Source organism: Medicago truncatula, chromosome 7 (assembly GCF_003473485.1).
Source record: "Medicago truncatula cultivar Jemalong A17 chromosome 7, MtrunA17r5.0-ANR, whole genome shotgun sequence".
Classification (NCBI taxonomy): domain Eukaryota; kingdom Viridiplantae; phylum Streptophyta; class Magnoliopsida; order Fabales; family Fabaceae; genus Medicago; species Medicago truncatula.
In genome coordinates this window covers 32,255,564-32,273,434 of record NC_053048.1, presented here as the reverse complement: position 1 = coordinate 32,273,434, position 17,871 = coordinate 32,255,564, and the positions used below count along the sequence as shown (strand labels likewise).

Genomic DNA, 17,871 nt, shown 5'->3' with positions numbered 1-17,871 from the left:
ACAAAGTCTACTTCATGAAGCGAGTTTGATTTCAGTAGAATTGTCTCTTTCCATTCTGTAGATATTTTCTTTATCTATAATCTTTAGTCAACTTTAACACATGATTCTGATTATTACTTATCACATATAGCGCTGTATTATATGCAAAAACACGTCAACGTTGACTTCATTTCGGTTCCATCTCATTCCATTGAGATCTTTTATTCATGACATAATTTACCAATATTTTATAAGTTTCAGGTACCTGATTAGTTCTTCTGGAACTGAAAAATCAATTATGTTAGAAAACTCTTTTAGAGTTTCTATATCCTCGTTTTGGGTTATCTTTCCTTTAAGCTCTTTTTCTTAGTCAAAGATTTTTATATTTGGAACCAATTGATCTATCATGCTTCAGGCACGATGAAGACTCATTTGCAATATTAGATTATCCGATATGAACATCTATTTCGATTGGAGCATTAGCAGCTAATAAGATTTGTTTACCATTGCAAATGAGTTATATCTTGAGGATCAAGAAGATAACCAAAATAGAGCTTATAAGGCATGATCTCATAACCAAAATAGAGTTTATAAGGTATGGTCTCATAAGTATCAATCATACAATTAACTTTAGACGTCTAAAGAATGGATCTCCAAATCCATTTTTATGATCATATGTTACCAGCTGTTCAATATCAATTTGAATTGGTGAATGATACTTATAAAATGCTTTTTGAAAAGTTTAGAAAATGAACTCTTAGTTAAATTTGTTGACATAATAATCTCACAAACTTTTGGTTATGAATATACATGTGATGATTTAGTTGTTGCATCGATTCAAATCATATAATATCCAAGTACTTCATATGATTAGTGTATTAATTTAAATAGCACCTTATATAAGTGAGGGACTCATTCTTTTAAATTGTCAACTCTATCTGGGAACTAGTAACACACAATAGTTACTAGATTGAAGAATCTTCTGGCTCTTCAATATATATCCATTTTTTTCCAAATAGTTTATGCATCATAATAGATCCGGGATAACCCAACCGGTCTTGCCAACGATTTGTAAACTTCTGGTTTACAATAATATGTGCTTCCATTGCACTAATAATATAATATATAAACTTCAGGTTTATAATAATATTTGATTCATTTGTTCTAATCCATTTGAAATTTGAAACATGATTTGTAAACTTTTGGTTTACGATATTATGTGCTTCCATTGCACAAATAATATAATATGTATACTTCAGGTTTACAATAATATGTGCTTCCATTACACTAATATAAGTGTATTATAAATAAGAGACGAAATAAAGTTTTCACTACACTTATTTTCTCCGGAGTATATCTCGTAATATAGAGATTTTTAACATTAAAATTTTATGAGAATGCAATCTCAATGTTTAACTTTGTTCCTCAATGTAACAATAAATTAGTTATTCAGAAGCCTTCAATAATTTAATTATTTTAATGTGCAATGCCAACATTGATTCCTTGCATCATAAATTATGAAATATACTTTTGGCTCCCCCAAAATGCATGATTGAAACCACATTATTGTAGAAAATTTAATAACAATAAAATTCAACTATCATAATCATGCTATAAACTAAATATTCAATTTCAAATGAAATAAACTTGAATCTTATATATACGAGAGAAAAAACACATGTCAATATTGATTCACTACGTGTGAATATAAATATTTACCCATATATTGTAGAATCAATATTTCTCAAAATTAAAGAATCAAACCTTTGTATAATGTACTACTAAATTGAATCACAAAAGTTGAGATTCATTATTAAAATACAACAAATCTTCCACAAATATATATATATATATATATATATATATATATATATCATAACCAAATATATATCATAACCTAATATATAGTTTATTTATTTATTTATTTATTTTATAACTAAATACAAAGTTTATACACAAAAATTATGTGAATCAATTTTAATTTCAAACTAGAAATTAAAAGGTAGGATATAAATGTTTTGCCAAATAAAAATATATTTTCACAACAAATAAATTCAATTAATCAAATTCAATTCGATGCTAACGACATATTTGCATTTGTTGTCACAATGATCAAATAACCATACTCAATAATTCAAAACAAATATTTGTATACATGACATTTATGTGCATATCGATAATGGATCATAAATAAGTTTAAATCAAAATCCACACAAAAATTTCCCAAATTACATGAAAGCACAACCATAAAAATAAAATATTTATTTGTCATCAAAAGAATACACAAATATTGACTAGAACAAATTGATGTACATATCTCCTTATAGGAAACTTCAGTTTTTCGAAAGCATAGAAAATTTTCTACACCAAATTTTTTTTTTGGCCTTAATTTAGAAAAGAGTCTATATGAGCCGAAATTCAAGAACTTAAAACATGATAATTTAGGTGTCAAACACGATTTTGGTGGTTGAGAAATTGAAATTGCCAAAATCGCATGGGATCAAAATTTTCTATCGTGAAGTCAATTTACTTCTAAAAATAATGATTTTATCCAATTTTTATTTCAAAACAAAAAAATTGTGACAATCAATTAAAACAAAATACATGATTCTAATTGGTGTCTATCAATCAAATTGACAATGAGTCCATAACAAACAAGACCCATAAAGTAAGACAAAAAAACGGAATTAGTTACATTATCTTCATGTTTTTTTTTTTTTTTTTGAAAAAAAATAAATATAGAATTTAGAAAATAATTTTATATCAAATCTTAAAAAAAATTGATACAATTTGAATCCTTAATTTTAGGAAGAAAAATTAGATATTTAATTTAATATTATATTTGAAACAAACTCAAACGTAAAGATATGTTTCAAATCAATTATAATAATATTTTTTTATAACTTAGATCCAAATAAAAACTAGTTGGTTTATTTTAGACCCACCAAAACTGATTTCGGCAAAATTTTTGGAAATAATTAACAATTACAGGAAACAATCTCAATCAAACAGAGATTTGTTTTAAAATTAAACCAAAAATATAAAATAATAATTAAATCAAGGGATAATTTCAACTGAATCTTAAATCAATAAAACATGGAAATTTGGTGAAAAAAATACACACCAATAACAAAAGAAAAATGATTTTTTTTTTTTTTTTTTTTTATGTTTTTCACGAACTACTCACAATCAAATCAATTATTTGTGCAATTCGATCCATGCATCACTATTGAATTCTTCAGGAATTCATGGAGAATAAAATTGGTTGATTTTTAAGTTTTTTTTTTTTTAAGCTTTTCAAGAACTATATAACAGATCTAATCTGTTATTTGTACGATCCTTCATGGATGTATCACTACTGAATTCTTCAGGAATTCATGGAGGATAAAGATTGATTTTTAAATTCTTCAAGAACTATGCAATAAATTTAAACCATAAAATAATTCTCCAAGCAATCATTCCTTCATAGATTAACGCTTTTGAATTCTTCAAGAATTGAAAGAGAAAAATATTAAGTTCTTCAGGAACTACGCTGTTGAATTCTTCAGGAATTCAAAGAGAATAATATTTAGTTTTGCAGGAACTACGGTTTTGAATTATTTAGGAATTCACAAAGAATAATAGTGAGTTCTTCATGAACCACACTTTTGAATTCTTCCAAAATTCACATAGAGTAATATTGAGTTCTTCAGGAACCATATAATAGATCTATTTGATTTTATAATACGAGATCAATTCTTATGCAATACTTCATGATTACATATGAAATAAATAAACACAATAATATATTACAATTCACATAACAATGCTTTAATGTATCTATAAGGCACTAATTCCAATTGATGGAATTGTAACAGTATAACCTATAATCATTGATACAAAATTGAAACTTATTTACATAAAAAAAGATTAAGAAGAATTGCATACCTCAGTTGGTAAGTTCGTGCTGATAACGTGTTATGAAACTATTAAAATAAGAATAAGAAGAACAAGATTAAAGAGAAGCAGAGAGAATAGAGATAGAAGAAAGAGGAATATATTATTCTCTTGTGATGTATCATTATGTTACATATGAGCTCTATTTATAGAGAAATACAATGACTTGGGGAGCAAGCACCAATGACTTAGGGAGCAAGCACAATATGGTCCAATAAGCTAATAGTATGACCCATTAACCTAATTGCTATATGGACATCCACTTATAATATTCATAACAATATTAATTTTTAAGAGTTTAATTATTACTATATTTGATGGCAAATGATAGTATTTTCTCCCTTGTTAGAATTTAAACTCTGGACCACTCTTTTAACCCCTTAAGTCAACCATCAGTAAAAGTATATGTATATGTTAGGTTTTCCAGACCTTTTATTTGTTTAGTTGATGTTAGTTTGTGCACTGGTCATGACCATAGAGAGACGGTCATGACAGTGGTAGTGACAAGGAAATTAATATGATCATATGGAAATTGAAATTTCTTCTAGATTTCACATGTAATGTAAGCATAAAGAAAGTGATTACATTCCATCTTTCAATTTACAATTCAGAGTAACATATCAAACATAAATAAACTTTTGGGTATCAACCAAAATGTTTGGGACAAGTAAAGCTTGACTAAATAAACAAAGCTATTAGGAGAAAACTATGAATATTGATTGTAGCCAAAACATAAAAAAAAAGGGCATAGAAACATTAACACTTCGGAGAGTCGAAATCTGAAGATATCGTTGTATTGAAACAGTTCAAGTTCCCAACTCGTAGCACCAAATTACTTTTGTTTGTGTCGAACTGTTCCACAAACTTAAGTCCTTATAGAATAAGCTAGTGGTCGTAGCTGCCAAAGCAAAGATCAGTAACCATATCTACATATAGGAAGTGCATCTCCTGAAATAAAAAAAATAAAATTAGATGCATATGAAAATGCAGATGAGCGCAAGTTAGCAAATATGCAATGCAATTTTCAATTCATAATGCTACAACATTTAGGACCTTTAGTAACAATAATATTTTTCAAATGTTACTAAATCTCATTTTTATTGTAGTGTAAGTACATGGAGAGGCCAAACTGAAACAATTAATTATACAAGAAACATGTTGCAACATATTAATTGGCCATGGTTAACTAAGTTAGATGCAGCTTACCGATAATGTGCCAGTGATACATCGTTAATTAACCATGTTGTTAGTCAGTAATTAACGATGGTATTAGTAAATAATTTTCAATTAATATTGTCATATCATGTTTAAGAAGATAATTACCTCTCAGGGATAGGAGAATTATATTGTGTTTTTTTATTTCTTCATCATGGACTTTAAGTAATAAGGCCAAGATTAAAGAGATCAGTTTCTTTCCCCTTGGCTTGTTTCATCTCGACTTCATCTTCATCACAAACATACCAATTGTAAGGAAGTTGGATTTTAGGCTCAATGCTACTGCTTCTTTCTTTTTGTTTCACAATCTGTAAAGGAAGAGATATCTTATCTCTCGGTATTGATAGCTTTAATTTATTGGCTACTGCGTGCAACCCCCATTTCTTGATAATCAAACCTTGCCGGGCTTTAAATGTGATATGTGCTCCTGTTTTTACAAAATGGCAGTGTTTTCGAGAGATATAGATAACCCAAAGATATTTTTTTCCATCAACTTTGTTTATTTCCAAATCAAGTGGCATATCAAATCGTTCTTCGGTGTATTCACTCTCAAAAGAAAGATAAAAAGGATGTGGCAGTGGAGAAGAGAACGATCCAAGTGGAGAACCAGACACTTCATGACAATTATTTACTTCAAACTTTACAAAAAAGAGACACCCGACACAATCCATAAGGCTAAAAGAGTTCTCTATCCTTACTATATCCAAACCCCCTTTAAACTTGAAATTGAAGTTCCCCAAATAATAATCATGTCCAAGCCAAGGAATAACAATGTCAAAGCCACACCGAAAGTGACGAGGTTCCTGTTAAAAAGAAGATAAAACAATAAAAAGACATAATAGTACTTAACTCTTTTTTAACTGTTATTTTACATTTTAAAATGTTAACACTGTAATTCTTTTACTGAATTTGTTACATGACGTTTTTTTTTTTTTGTGGTGAAATTTGTTACATGACTAGATTGTTTCTTTTTTTAGGGAAACTAGATTGTTTCTTGAAATTAAGGAACTGCGTGAAAATTTTTGCTCCAATAAAAATAGAGCATGGGTGGTTCCACCACCCGGCGACCTCAGACACTCGCCCGGACTCAATCGATACTTTCTTTAAAAAATAAAAATTGGACAAATTATGAAATTTCTCACTTGATGATGTTGATATTATTCGAACATTCACTGTAAAGAGGTCTCAAAAAAGGCATTTACTTCCTGATTTTATTTATCACACTATTGACATGTTATATTTCATATCTCTTATTTCAAATTGTACTTTTGTTGACAAAATGACGAGTCTATTTTATTTCAATTTATGACTATTTATATATTATGTCACATGTAAATTTGCGGTTAAAATTTTGCCCAGACTCTATAAAATATCTGGCTCCGCCATTGAAATAGAGTAAACTACACACTTCTTCCCGAGAGATGCTTCTCCTCCTATATTATGTTAAAAAATACACGTTTTCAATTCTTACTGGCGAAAAGGCAGGCACGTCTTTCTACTCTTTTATTTATTGCACTAACGTTTGAAAATTATGAATGATGTGTTTTTATGAAATTTTAATTTTGATTAAAAGTAAAAATATAAATGTTTTTTTACTTTCAAATTATAACAAATCAAACAAACTATTATTATCTATTTCAATGAAACCATCAATATAAAAAAAAAAAGGTTAATAGTGTTTTTGGCCCCTGTAATATAGTGCACTTTTGGTTTTAGCCCCTGTAAATTTTTTTTTTTAGATTCCACCCTTGAAAAATGAAGATTCTTCAGGATTGGCCCTTCACCCCAATGAGTCAGCAGAAACTCCTACGTGACAGTGATGTGTCAATTTCTTCTTTTTTTTTTAATTTTTTTCATGCCACATGTGTAAATGAACGCCACGTGGCATTTATGAGTTTAAAAAAAAAAATAATGAAAAATGTTAAAAAAAAATGGAAAAATTTATAATGATTAAAAAAACCTGGAAAAATTATAAATATAATTTTAAAAAACGTGAAATTTAAAAACGAAAAAAATCTTAAAAAATTAAAACAAAACCTGGAAATTTTATGAAAAAATTTAAAAATTCTGGAAAAATTAATAAAAATAAAAAATGATTAAAAAAATCTGGTAAAAAGAAAAATAATGAAAAAATTCAGGAAAAATAAAAAAAAAATCTGGAAAAGATTAATATATATTAAAATTTTCTAAAATTTAATATATTTAGAAAAAAAAATTAAATTTTAAGATTTTTTTCAATTCTGATAAAATTAAAAAATTCTTGAAAAAATTCATATTTTTATTTTCAAAAGTAAGAAGTTTTATTTAAATCTTTTCCATAATTTTTTTCGAAAAGTTAGTTTTTTTAAATATGATTAATCTTTTTTCGAAAATTTTGTTTTTTTAAATATGATATTTTGGAGAAAAATATTCGAAAATTTCAATATATATTTGAATATTTTTTTCCAGATTTTTTTTTATTTTTCCCGAATTTTTTCATTATTAGTGTTTTTTTCATTATTTTTCTTTTTACCAGATTTTTTTAATCATTTTTTATTTTTATTAATTTTTTGAGAATTTTTAAATTTTTTCATAAAATTTCCAGGTTTTATTTTAAATTTTTAAGATTTGTTTCGTTTTTAAATTTCACGTTTTTTAAAATTATATTTATAATTTTTCCAGATTTTTTTAATCATTATTAGTTTTTCCATTTTTTTTTTAAAATTTTTCATTATTTTTATTAACTTTTTGATTTTTAAAAAAAAATCATAAATGCCACGTGGCGTTCATTTACACACGTGGCATGAAGAAAAATAAAAAAAATTGACACGTCACTGCCACGTAGGAGATTCTGCTGACTCATTGAGGTGAGGGGCCAATCCTGAAGAATATTCATTTTTCAAGGGTGGAATCTAAAAAAAAAATTTTACAGGGGCTAAAACCAAAAGTGCACTATATTACAGGGGTCAAAAACACTATTAACATATAAATTCTTATTTTTTTAATGACACCAACAACAATATTTACTATAGAAAAAGTTGTTGTTTAAAGGTATAATTAAGATAATGAAAAAGTAACTATAGACACACTCATCTAATTTGTTACATTTTTTAAATGATAAAGGAATAAATTGGACATTTGTGTTTGTTATACTTTTATTTTAATATTTAAATTTATTCTTATCTATTTGTTACATATATTATTTGTATTGAAAATTGAGGGCATTTTTGAAAAGAGAAAAAGTCAGCTCAAAAGAGCTGAAATGAGTTTTTTTTTTTTTTTTATATATATAGTATAGATGAAATGCAAATTAGATAAATTTACACTTTCTTCAAAAAAATAAAAATAAACTTACACTTTCTTTCATTAAAAGATGATTTAATTATATTTATATCCTCTCTTATATTCAAATCTTGACATTTTATTAAAAAATGTTTATTAATTTAAATCCACTTTCCTAATTTACACCTACTTTATTTAAAATGAATTGTTTTTTTAATTGAGTGGCATAATACACTAATTATGAAAGCTAATAAAGAATTGAAAAAAATATTCCTCGAAAAAATTAAAGATACTCTTGAAACAATATTTAAAAAAAAAAAAAATCAAATTAAAGCTACACTTGACACTATTCATGCTAGTATTTATTTTATTCTCTTGTAACAATGCTAGTTTTGTTTTTAACTCTATCTATGTTTTTCTTTACGTTAACTTTATCCCTGCTAATATGAAAGAAAAATTCTCTGCCACCCAAAAGAAAAGTATTGAGAATGTTTTTTTTCTCCCAAAAATATACGATATAGAAAATTACAATCTTGTCTTCTATTTAAAACTATTTTTAAATAGTAATATGTGGTCTTTTGGTCCAAATCAAAAGATGTGTATTTGTTAATTTAACCTTCATGTTTTTAGGTCTCTCTAAATTAACAACCTTCCTGTGTGGGTGTGTCTCTAGGGTAATGTAGAGTCTCGATATATCAGCAGAGAGAAAAACACACAATTAAAATAGAGAAAGAAAACGAGGAGCTGTTGGAAAAGTATTACGTACCTTAACTAGTCTTTGCATCCATCCAATGCCTGACCAGAAGAAATCTAAATTGGTGTAATTGGGAGAGTCGACAATATATAATCCTGATCTATGATTATGGGATTGGGATGTTGTTTCAAAATACCTTCCTAGTAAATCGGATGGACCGTTTGCTGTTGGGAGTTCAGACGAACTCTGAAGCATATGGCAATGAGACAAGTTCAAATATGATAGATTTTTAAGCCTGTAGGTGGAAGGAACTGAAGTAAATTTATTTCCCTGTAGATTTAGTCTTTCTAAACTCTTTAATTCTCCAATCGCATCTGGTACTTTAGAAATATTGCAAAAGCTTAAGTCCAAATAAATCAAAGATTTGAGAGGAATATAGCATTCCAACATACAAGGTATTTCAACAAGATTTGTGCAGTCTCTCAAACTTAAGTAGCTCAGATTTCCAAGAGTCTCAACAAATTCATGAATCCTGGATATACTTGCACATCGATCCATGTCAAGATATTGGAGCATTACTAGTCCACTGAAATCAGAAGTGTATTCAAGTTTTGTACAATCCGAGAGACACAAAACTTTTAGTGACTTTAATAATGGTCGACGGCCAAAATTAAGGCTCACTAAACTAGCGCATCTCTGAAAACTCAAGAATACAAGTTCAGTAAGAAGTCCAATTGATGGATCCACATGCGATAAGTTTATGCATCCTGTAAAATCTAGCCGCTCAAGGTTTAGGATTCCCTCAAAACATGGAGTCATCTTCAGATTTTTTGAGTTGCTCAAATCCATCCTTCTCAAATTGGGGAGATACTGTGGAGAGAGAATCAACCACAAATATGTTAGTATTGTTGTATTAAAACTTGAATTTCATTCATTCACTCTAGTGTGATTTCAAAATTGCAGGGGGAGGCCACACTTGGTGAATCAACACATTGAACTAAAAACAACTATATAAGCGAGGTTGACACCACATTGCTCAACATCAACTCTTTCATACGACTTTAACTCTCACTTAACACGTCACAACAATTTTTTTCCGTGGATATATAATTTAACATCCAACACAGACATCGTATTTGTTTCTATTTTTAATCATTATATTCTCTCACCTCAAATGAGAAACAGTAAATTAGAAGTGTATTTTGTACAATAGTATCCAAATGTGTCTGTCCAAATAACACACATCTACTTTTATTATATTATATCTTGATACATATGTACCTCAATCCCTAACCATTAGCTCAATGCTACCGACTTAACTTACATGCATTATAACAACAATAATAAAAGATTTTATTAACCAATGGAGTTTGCGATGCCATAAAGTAATTAAGCTTACTTGCATATACTTGAAAAAAAAAGTTTAATTTTAATTTTGATTCATTATGTAAAATGTTTTAAAAAATTCATAATCATGTACGAATAATAGATCGAGGACATTTGGTTTGTTTGAGATTCCTACAAATTATCTTATAATAATATGCTATTCTGTTTAACTTTTCAACTATTTATTTGAAATGGTAAAATATAAAAATTGAAATAAGGCAAATACCTGGGGGCCTATCCATAACTGTTTAATGCTGCTATCAGGCATATTCAATTCTACAAGCCGATGTGGTTGAAAATTTGATGGCAAAGACGTGAAAGGGTAACCATTCCACAAAAGATAGCATAGGGAATCAGAAAGAGATGTGGGTTTTCCTGAAAATTTTGATTTATATAATATGAGCACTTCCAAGTTTTCCAATTTTGATAAATCTTCAGCCCTCAACTTGTTGAATTTGCTCACATCCTCCTTTTGATTTAGAATTATGGCCTTAGCTTTTATTGCTTCCTGAAAATTTAAGAACAACAATATTAGGAAATAAAATAACGAAATCAATGAATTGCTACGGAAAACAAATAAAAGGTAAATGAATTAGATCATTCACGTGAGTAAATATAATAATGTCCGGTATTACTTCCAAAATATATATATATAATGAGAAACGATATTTTGTACAAACTACTCTCTCCGTGTCAAAATATAAGCAAAATTTACTTTTTAGGTTCATTCATTTAATGATGTATGTGGTCCATATTATGTACCATATACGTCATTAAATGAATGAACCTAAAAAGTAATTTTTGCTTATATTTTGACACGGAGGGAGTATATTTAAAATTTTTTTGGGATAATTCTCTCTCATACTCTAATAACTCTCTCATACTCTAATTGTATTTTTGCTCTCTCTTCTTATTTCCAATTATATTGTTCTTTTCCAATAAAAAAGAAAGAAAAAAAAAAGATTATCACAAAAGTCGTCTACAAATTGTTGTACAAGTATCATTATTCATAAATAATGCCTGACATTTAATAAGTTCTAGTTTGAGTAGGATCAGTCCAAAGGTAAAACTACTAAAGTCCTCGTTTTATACTCACAAATAAACAATTATTTATTTATTAGATTTTATAAGCAAAAAGATCTTATATTCTAAAAAAAAATAAAAAATAAAAAGACTCCACATTATATACTCAACTTCAGTTTAGACTCCACTTACTATTAAAAATTATTAAAATCAACCTCGAGTTTGAGTCCCATAATATTTGTGTGAAAAAATGCAAAATATGAAAATGGAAAATCATGGAATTTGATTAGATTGGATATATTACCGAATTTGTAATCATGGCATGATGGAAATCACGGTAAAGCCACATTCTACTCCATAGTTTTGGCTTATGAGGATGTTGTTCCTGAACAATTTGCTTCCCTAACTTGTGCAACATTTCATGGATATGAATTTCCTCATTTCTAATGGTTATTAGCGATTTTTCAGCAAGAAGTCGAATATTAATACCAGGATTCAACTCACAAGCATCTAGAATTCGGCTTACATAATCCTTCCTCTCTCCATTAAAGAAACAAGCAACATGCAAAAACACTTCTTTCTCATCTTTCTCTAATCCCTCATAACTTACCTGGAGCGCTTTCATTATTTTGTTTGGTGGATTCTTTTCAAATTTATCCAAGGTAGAGCTCCATTCATTTGCATTTCTGGAAAACAAGAAAGAACCCAGCACTTTAACCGCCAACGGAAGACGTTGAGCATATACTAACACCTTAGGAATAAGCTCTGCAAAACCACTGCTTGGATAATCACTTTTGAAGGCTTTTCTACACAAAAGTTTATGAGCGTCTTCATCGTTCATCAGTTTAGCCTCAAAAACTTCGTCAGCCCCATATGCTTGAAGAATATGCTTATCTCTAGTGATTATGATTATTTTACTTCTTGGGTGAAGAAATTTGGGTTCTATGTCCAATTTCTCTAGTTGTTCAAGTTGCTCAACATTGTCAAGAACAATCAGGAGTTTTAGTTTGCATAACCTATTTCTCATAGTTTGGGATATTTTACGAGCACTGCATGTGTCTATATTTTTTTCTTCTATTGTTTGACAAATAATTTGTTTCTGCACAGCAACAGCACCACCATCCTCATAAATTTTGCTAACGTTTTCAATAAAACAACAAGCATCAAATTGAAATGAGATTTTGTCATACAAAACGGTGGCAAGAGTTGTCTTCCCTATGCCATCCATACCCCATATTCCCAAAACTCGACAACCATCATCCTCTGAACTTAGTTTTAAAAGGTTCTCTAATGCTTCTATATGAGGTTGTATTCCAATAAGGTCATCAGTGGATCCTGAGAATGTGCGACCCAACTTTTTTATTACAGCCTCAACTATTTTCTCAATCATTTCAAACTCTGGCCTGAAAGAGAGGAAAAATTAAAATCACTATATTATCACCTTAGGAAACAGGATTAAATTACAAATGCAAAAGTATAATGTACAAGGATTAAATTAATTTGATCGATGTTGTAATACTTATATATAAAAATGTTGTATTTATCTAAAATAATTTAATATATTATTGTGAAATTTCAATGTTAACATCTTTTGCATTTTTAATAAAATCGTTAATCATACTTGTCTCTCAATGACAGCCAATAAAATGTGTAATTTGCTTCCACCATATCATGTGGAAAAAGAATTCTAAAACAAGGTTGATTTGTAAAATGAAACTTTGTAATGCACAGTCAAGCAAGCACAAATAGTTGATAAGAATGTAAAATATCAAGGAATTAATAACCAACATACTTACTCAACCCTAACATCCCAACCAGCTGTTCCACCCAAATAAGTCATTGTTGTCCTCCATCGAGCAACCTTGCCTGAATTATGCTTGAATGCCTCAGTATGTAAAACAAATGCATTCTCATATACTCCATTTTGTTTTTTGACATGAGATGGATCAACATCATAAAAAACAGGGAAAACAACTTGTTTCAAATTTATTCTAGATTCGCTAATAGCAGCCATTTCATCCAAACACCATGTTGAAGAAGCATAATCTTTGGAGAAAACAACGATAGAAATGCGTGACTGTTGAATTGCTTGTAGAAGTTGGGGTGAAATGGCTTCTCCTTTCTGTAGCTGCTTGTCATCCTTGAAGGTGAAAATACCTTTTCTATTGAGATGAGCGTAGAGATGGTCAACAAAGGAATTACGGGTGTCAGAACCTCTGAAACTGATGAACACATCGTATCTATAGCTTTGGTTGCTATTAGAATCTGTAGAAGAACTAGAAGCTGTACCTCCCTCTCTTGGCAGACCAAACATCTTATTCATAGGACCAAACAGCTTATTCATAGGACCAAACAGCTTATACATTGTCCCTATATATGAAAATGCATCTAATTAATTATTTCAACTATATAAAGACTACAATGAATATTGCAGACACCAGTTCTTTCTTCAACAAAAATAATTAGACAAGTTCCAATATTACGGAAGTTTATTATACTATGACTTAAAACAAAACAACAAGAGAAATGCTAAGAACACTCTCCTTTAATACTCTATTTAACACTCACTCTAAGAGACTTATTTATGAGGATTAAGAATAAATAAAAAAATTACAAAATCTAAAAATAAAAGTGGTATATGTGGCATCTCCCTCTTTTGTGAGGTCTTAGAGCATTGACCTGCTGTGGGAGAGATTGTTTGTTGGGTTTCAAGTGTAAGCGCGGTTAAATTTGTGATTGATTAAGTCTCACATCGTCTTCGAAAAGATAAATGTGAAAGCTATAAACTATAAGCTCAAAAACTACTTGAAATTACGATATAAGCTAATGTGAAAAACTTTTTACCAAACACGTCAATCCTATCAAAATAAGTTTATAAGCTAATACAATAAGCTATTAGCTAGCTTATTTGTGTTTCCAAACACAACCTCTATGTAAAGGTCAAAACATATTTAACGTAAATTTAAATATACAACGGTATGAAAAAAATTAAAAACAAACTATTATTATATCATAACTTTAGTTTGTCAAAAAAATATATCATAACTTTAACAACAAAAGGTGAAATAATAATTCTTTGTGGTGACTGGTGATCTTCACATATGACACGGCTCCGTTAGTATAATAACTAATTCATGAGAAAACATATTTGTTTAGGTTGTGACAAAAAAAAAAAAAAACATTAAAGGAGGGGCCTGGTTAAATATACCTTGGTATGATATAACTTCCCTTAGAGTCTCTCGCAGGAAATCGCTTCTAAATGTAATGATTCAAATGGTGTAATATTGTTTGAAATGAAGAAAAGACAAGTGGATTAATATACTGAAAACTCTAAGAGGAGACCGTCAATGACGTGGCTTCACACCAACCAAATATGAAGCATCCACGAAACAGAGTCATCAATGTACCCTTATCACATGGGAATGGATATTATTGTCGAAGGATGAAAATAGTTTACTATCACCGTTGCTAAATAAAAGTCACCGTTGCTAAATAAAAGACACATTTGAGTTTTCTTTGTCTCTATTTATTGTAACTCAACAACATCACCAAACAAACACGAAGCACTTATGAGCTATAAAGTCCGACTAGTACAAAAGAGAGACGTACCCGTATCAGATGAGTATCGGATGTCGATACTTCATCGATACACGTGGATACGTACATACGAAATATAAAAATTAATTATTTTAATTTTTAATAAATATTTTATCGGATATTTATGTGATACTCCACATATACACAGATACTTCTAAGATACTTCACAAATACGTATTTTAGAAAAGGATGAAAATTAAAAAAGTGAGACAATGTTGTAAAAATATGCTTTAAAAATTCATTATAGATGTATATGATTCAATTTTAGATATGCATCAATATAATTGTTTTTCGATGAAACACTTAAAAATATATGTTGTGGATGATCGTAGCGAGAGAGGTGACTCAGTTAATCAACATTAGATAAAATATATGTTGAGTTCTTTTAATGATATTTCTCTCAATATTCCAACATTTTATATTACACATTTGTTAAGATTTGGTGCACTTGCCAATTTCATCATAAAAATTCTAAATTGGACATTGCTCTATGATCTTGTTTCTACATACAAAGAAACCAATCATTATCTTGACAAATGATTGTAGAATGTGATTAAGAGTGAACATGATGAGTGTGTTAGTTTTCTTAGCGAAAGAAATGGTAGAAAACTTGTTTATAATTTATAGAACCAAGTAATTATGAGTGAATATAAAGATAGTTGAAATTCGTTACTGACTCAGTTCAGTAAAATAGCTGAAAAAAAAATAAAAAAGATAAAAGATAATAGAGAGAGCAAATTAGTCTTTTCTTTGGCGGGACCATAGAAGGCCGCTTTGTCATGAATTTCTGCGGTAGCTGCTTGACGCGTTATCCCTCAAAGTGTGTACAAAAGTCCAGCCACTTGCTTCATGTCTCCTTCCTTCCGAATGAGTATGATCGTTCTGTTTGTATTTGGATCTATGAAGCACGGATACTCTTTGAATTAAGCGTGTTTCAATGTCGGACACATATCGTGTCCGACACCAACACTTGTAATTACACTGAATTATGTGATTTTTTCAAATTATTAGCTGTGTCGGCGTGTCATTGTCCATGTTGTGTCCGATGTCCGTGTCTGTATCCGTGCTTCATAGATATGGACCCGTCAATCGTTGCTGACTTTAATTCCATCCAATAAATTCTTTTCTTCATACACAGATAACAATAATAATTTCATCAAATGGTTAACATCATCTTGTATTCACAATAATGAGAAGTAAACTTTGAGAGAATTCGAGTACGAAACTTCAGTTCAGTAGTGCTAGTCATCTTCATATAGATAACAAATTGAAGCTGTCAATATGATATTGGCAAACCTACTTCGAAGTTTTGTGGGTAAAAAGTTAAAACAATGGGATCTTATTTTTGCACAAGTTGAATTTGCATACAATAACTCAACTAATCAAGCTACTGGAAAATGTCCTTTTGAAGTGGCATACGAAACTCAACCACACTATTTGTTAAACTTGACTCCATCATCAGATAAACATTCGTATAGTGCAGATGCAGAAAAAGAGATCAAGAAACTGCATGAACATGTTCGAAAACTGATAATTAAGCAAAAAACCAATAATGATCATAATAGTCATTTTACAAATAAAAAATCAATTTATCATGAGATAAATATAGGAAAACGGTTTATTCTCATTTCTTATGCCATAAATATATGAAAAGAGTTTTTCCTACTATCTATGTTATAGATATAAGGAAAGAGTTTATTCTCCTGTCTTTTAATATTTAATATATATATATATATATATATATATATATATATATATTTAAGAAATCAAAATGGAATTAATCACCAAGAGTGATTTAACTCGCATAAGGCGTGCAGAAGAGAATCACCCTACAAATTACAAAGTTAAGGTCCGTTGTCAAAGCAAAAGGCAATCCAAAAGAAGAAATAAAATGGAAGAAAGCTGTTCCCTAACACCCATACATAATAAAGGGTCCCGCCACCAGTCAATATAACTGAAAGCGATTGGGAACATTTTTGCTTTCTACCAAGCAAAAGACAAATACTTAACGTTCTCCAATAAGTTCTCCAAATTATTTGTAGTGTTGGAAAAAATTATGTTGTTTCTTTCCTTCCAGACAACCCAGCAGCCTGCGTGCCAGATCACTTGGAGGTAAGAATAAGTAAACTGTGGTAATCCCGCCATGTGACCGAACTGATGAAGATGTTCACTGACAGAACCTGGAGGTGTGAAATTGATAACAATCCACTGATAAACGAGGTGCCACAAACTACCAAAGAATTCACATCGAAAAAATAGATGACACATGGTCTCTGGGTTGCCGCACCCTCCAACACAATCAACATCATCATGATGGAGGACTCTCCTACGAAGAAGATTATCTCACTAATTTACATATAAATTAAAATAATAATATTTAATAGAAACACTACATTAATGTTGATATTTTAAAAATAATCATGAGTTTTTAAAATTTTATTATATCGATTTTCTCATATCGGTACACATTTTTTCCCGCATATATAAGCACATAAAATCCACAATGAATGTTGCGCAAATATCTAACATTTTTTACATATTAAATAAAAAAACATTAATGTTGATATTTTAAAAATAATAATGAATTTAAAAATTTATCATATCAATTATGTCATATCTGTACTTTTTTTTACTTATATCTCATATCAATTCATAAAAATTTCCTTTCACAAATATCAAAAAATTAAATCTGCAACGAGTGTAGTGTGACGTTTATTGTTTGGGAGAGATTAATATTGTTATTTTAAAATAATGCATGGTTCTAATAAAAAATAAAATAA

At 29.2% G+C, this 17,871-nt stretch overlaps 1 protein-coding gene across 3 annotated transcripts in view; it reads right to left on the bottom strand.

Moving 5' to 3' along the window:
- Positions 1–4,478: 4,478 nt before the first annotated feature.
- LOC25498786 (disease resistance protein RUN1) overlaps positions 4,479–17,871 on the bottom strand; it is a 49,589-nt gene continuing 36,196 nt past the window's right edge. The window contains exons 1-7 of one of the 3 annotated variants that reach the window (XM_039827279.1): positions 14,703–14,995; positions 13,291–13,864; positions 11,799–12,897; positions 10,698–10,979; positions 9,158–9,955; positions 5,239–5,933; positions 4,479–4,863 (exon numbers count right to left, since the gene is read on the bottom strand). In XM_039827279.1, the coding sequence (XP_039683213.1) occupies positions 5,292–5,933; positions 9,158–9,955; positions 10,698–10,979; positions 11,799–12,897; positions 13,291–13,859 (3,390 nt within the window). In that variant the 5' untranslated portion in view covers positions 13,860–13,864; positions 14,703–14,995 and the 3' untranslated portion in view covers positions 4,479–4,863; positions 5,239–5,291. Of the gene's footprint in view, positions 4,864–5,238; positions 5,934–9,157; positions 9,956–10,697; positions 10,980–11,798; positions 12,898–13,286; positions 13,865–14,702; positions 14,996–17,871 lie in introns of those variants that run through there. The other 2 variants (XM_039827281.1, XM_039827280.1) reach the window with 2 other exon arrangements.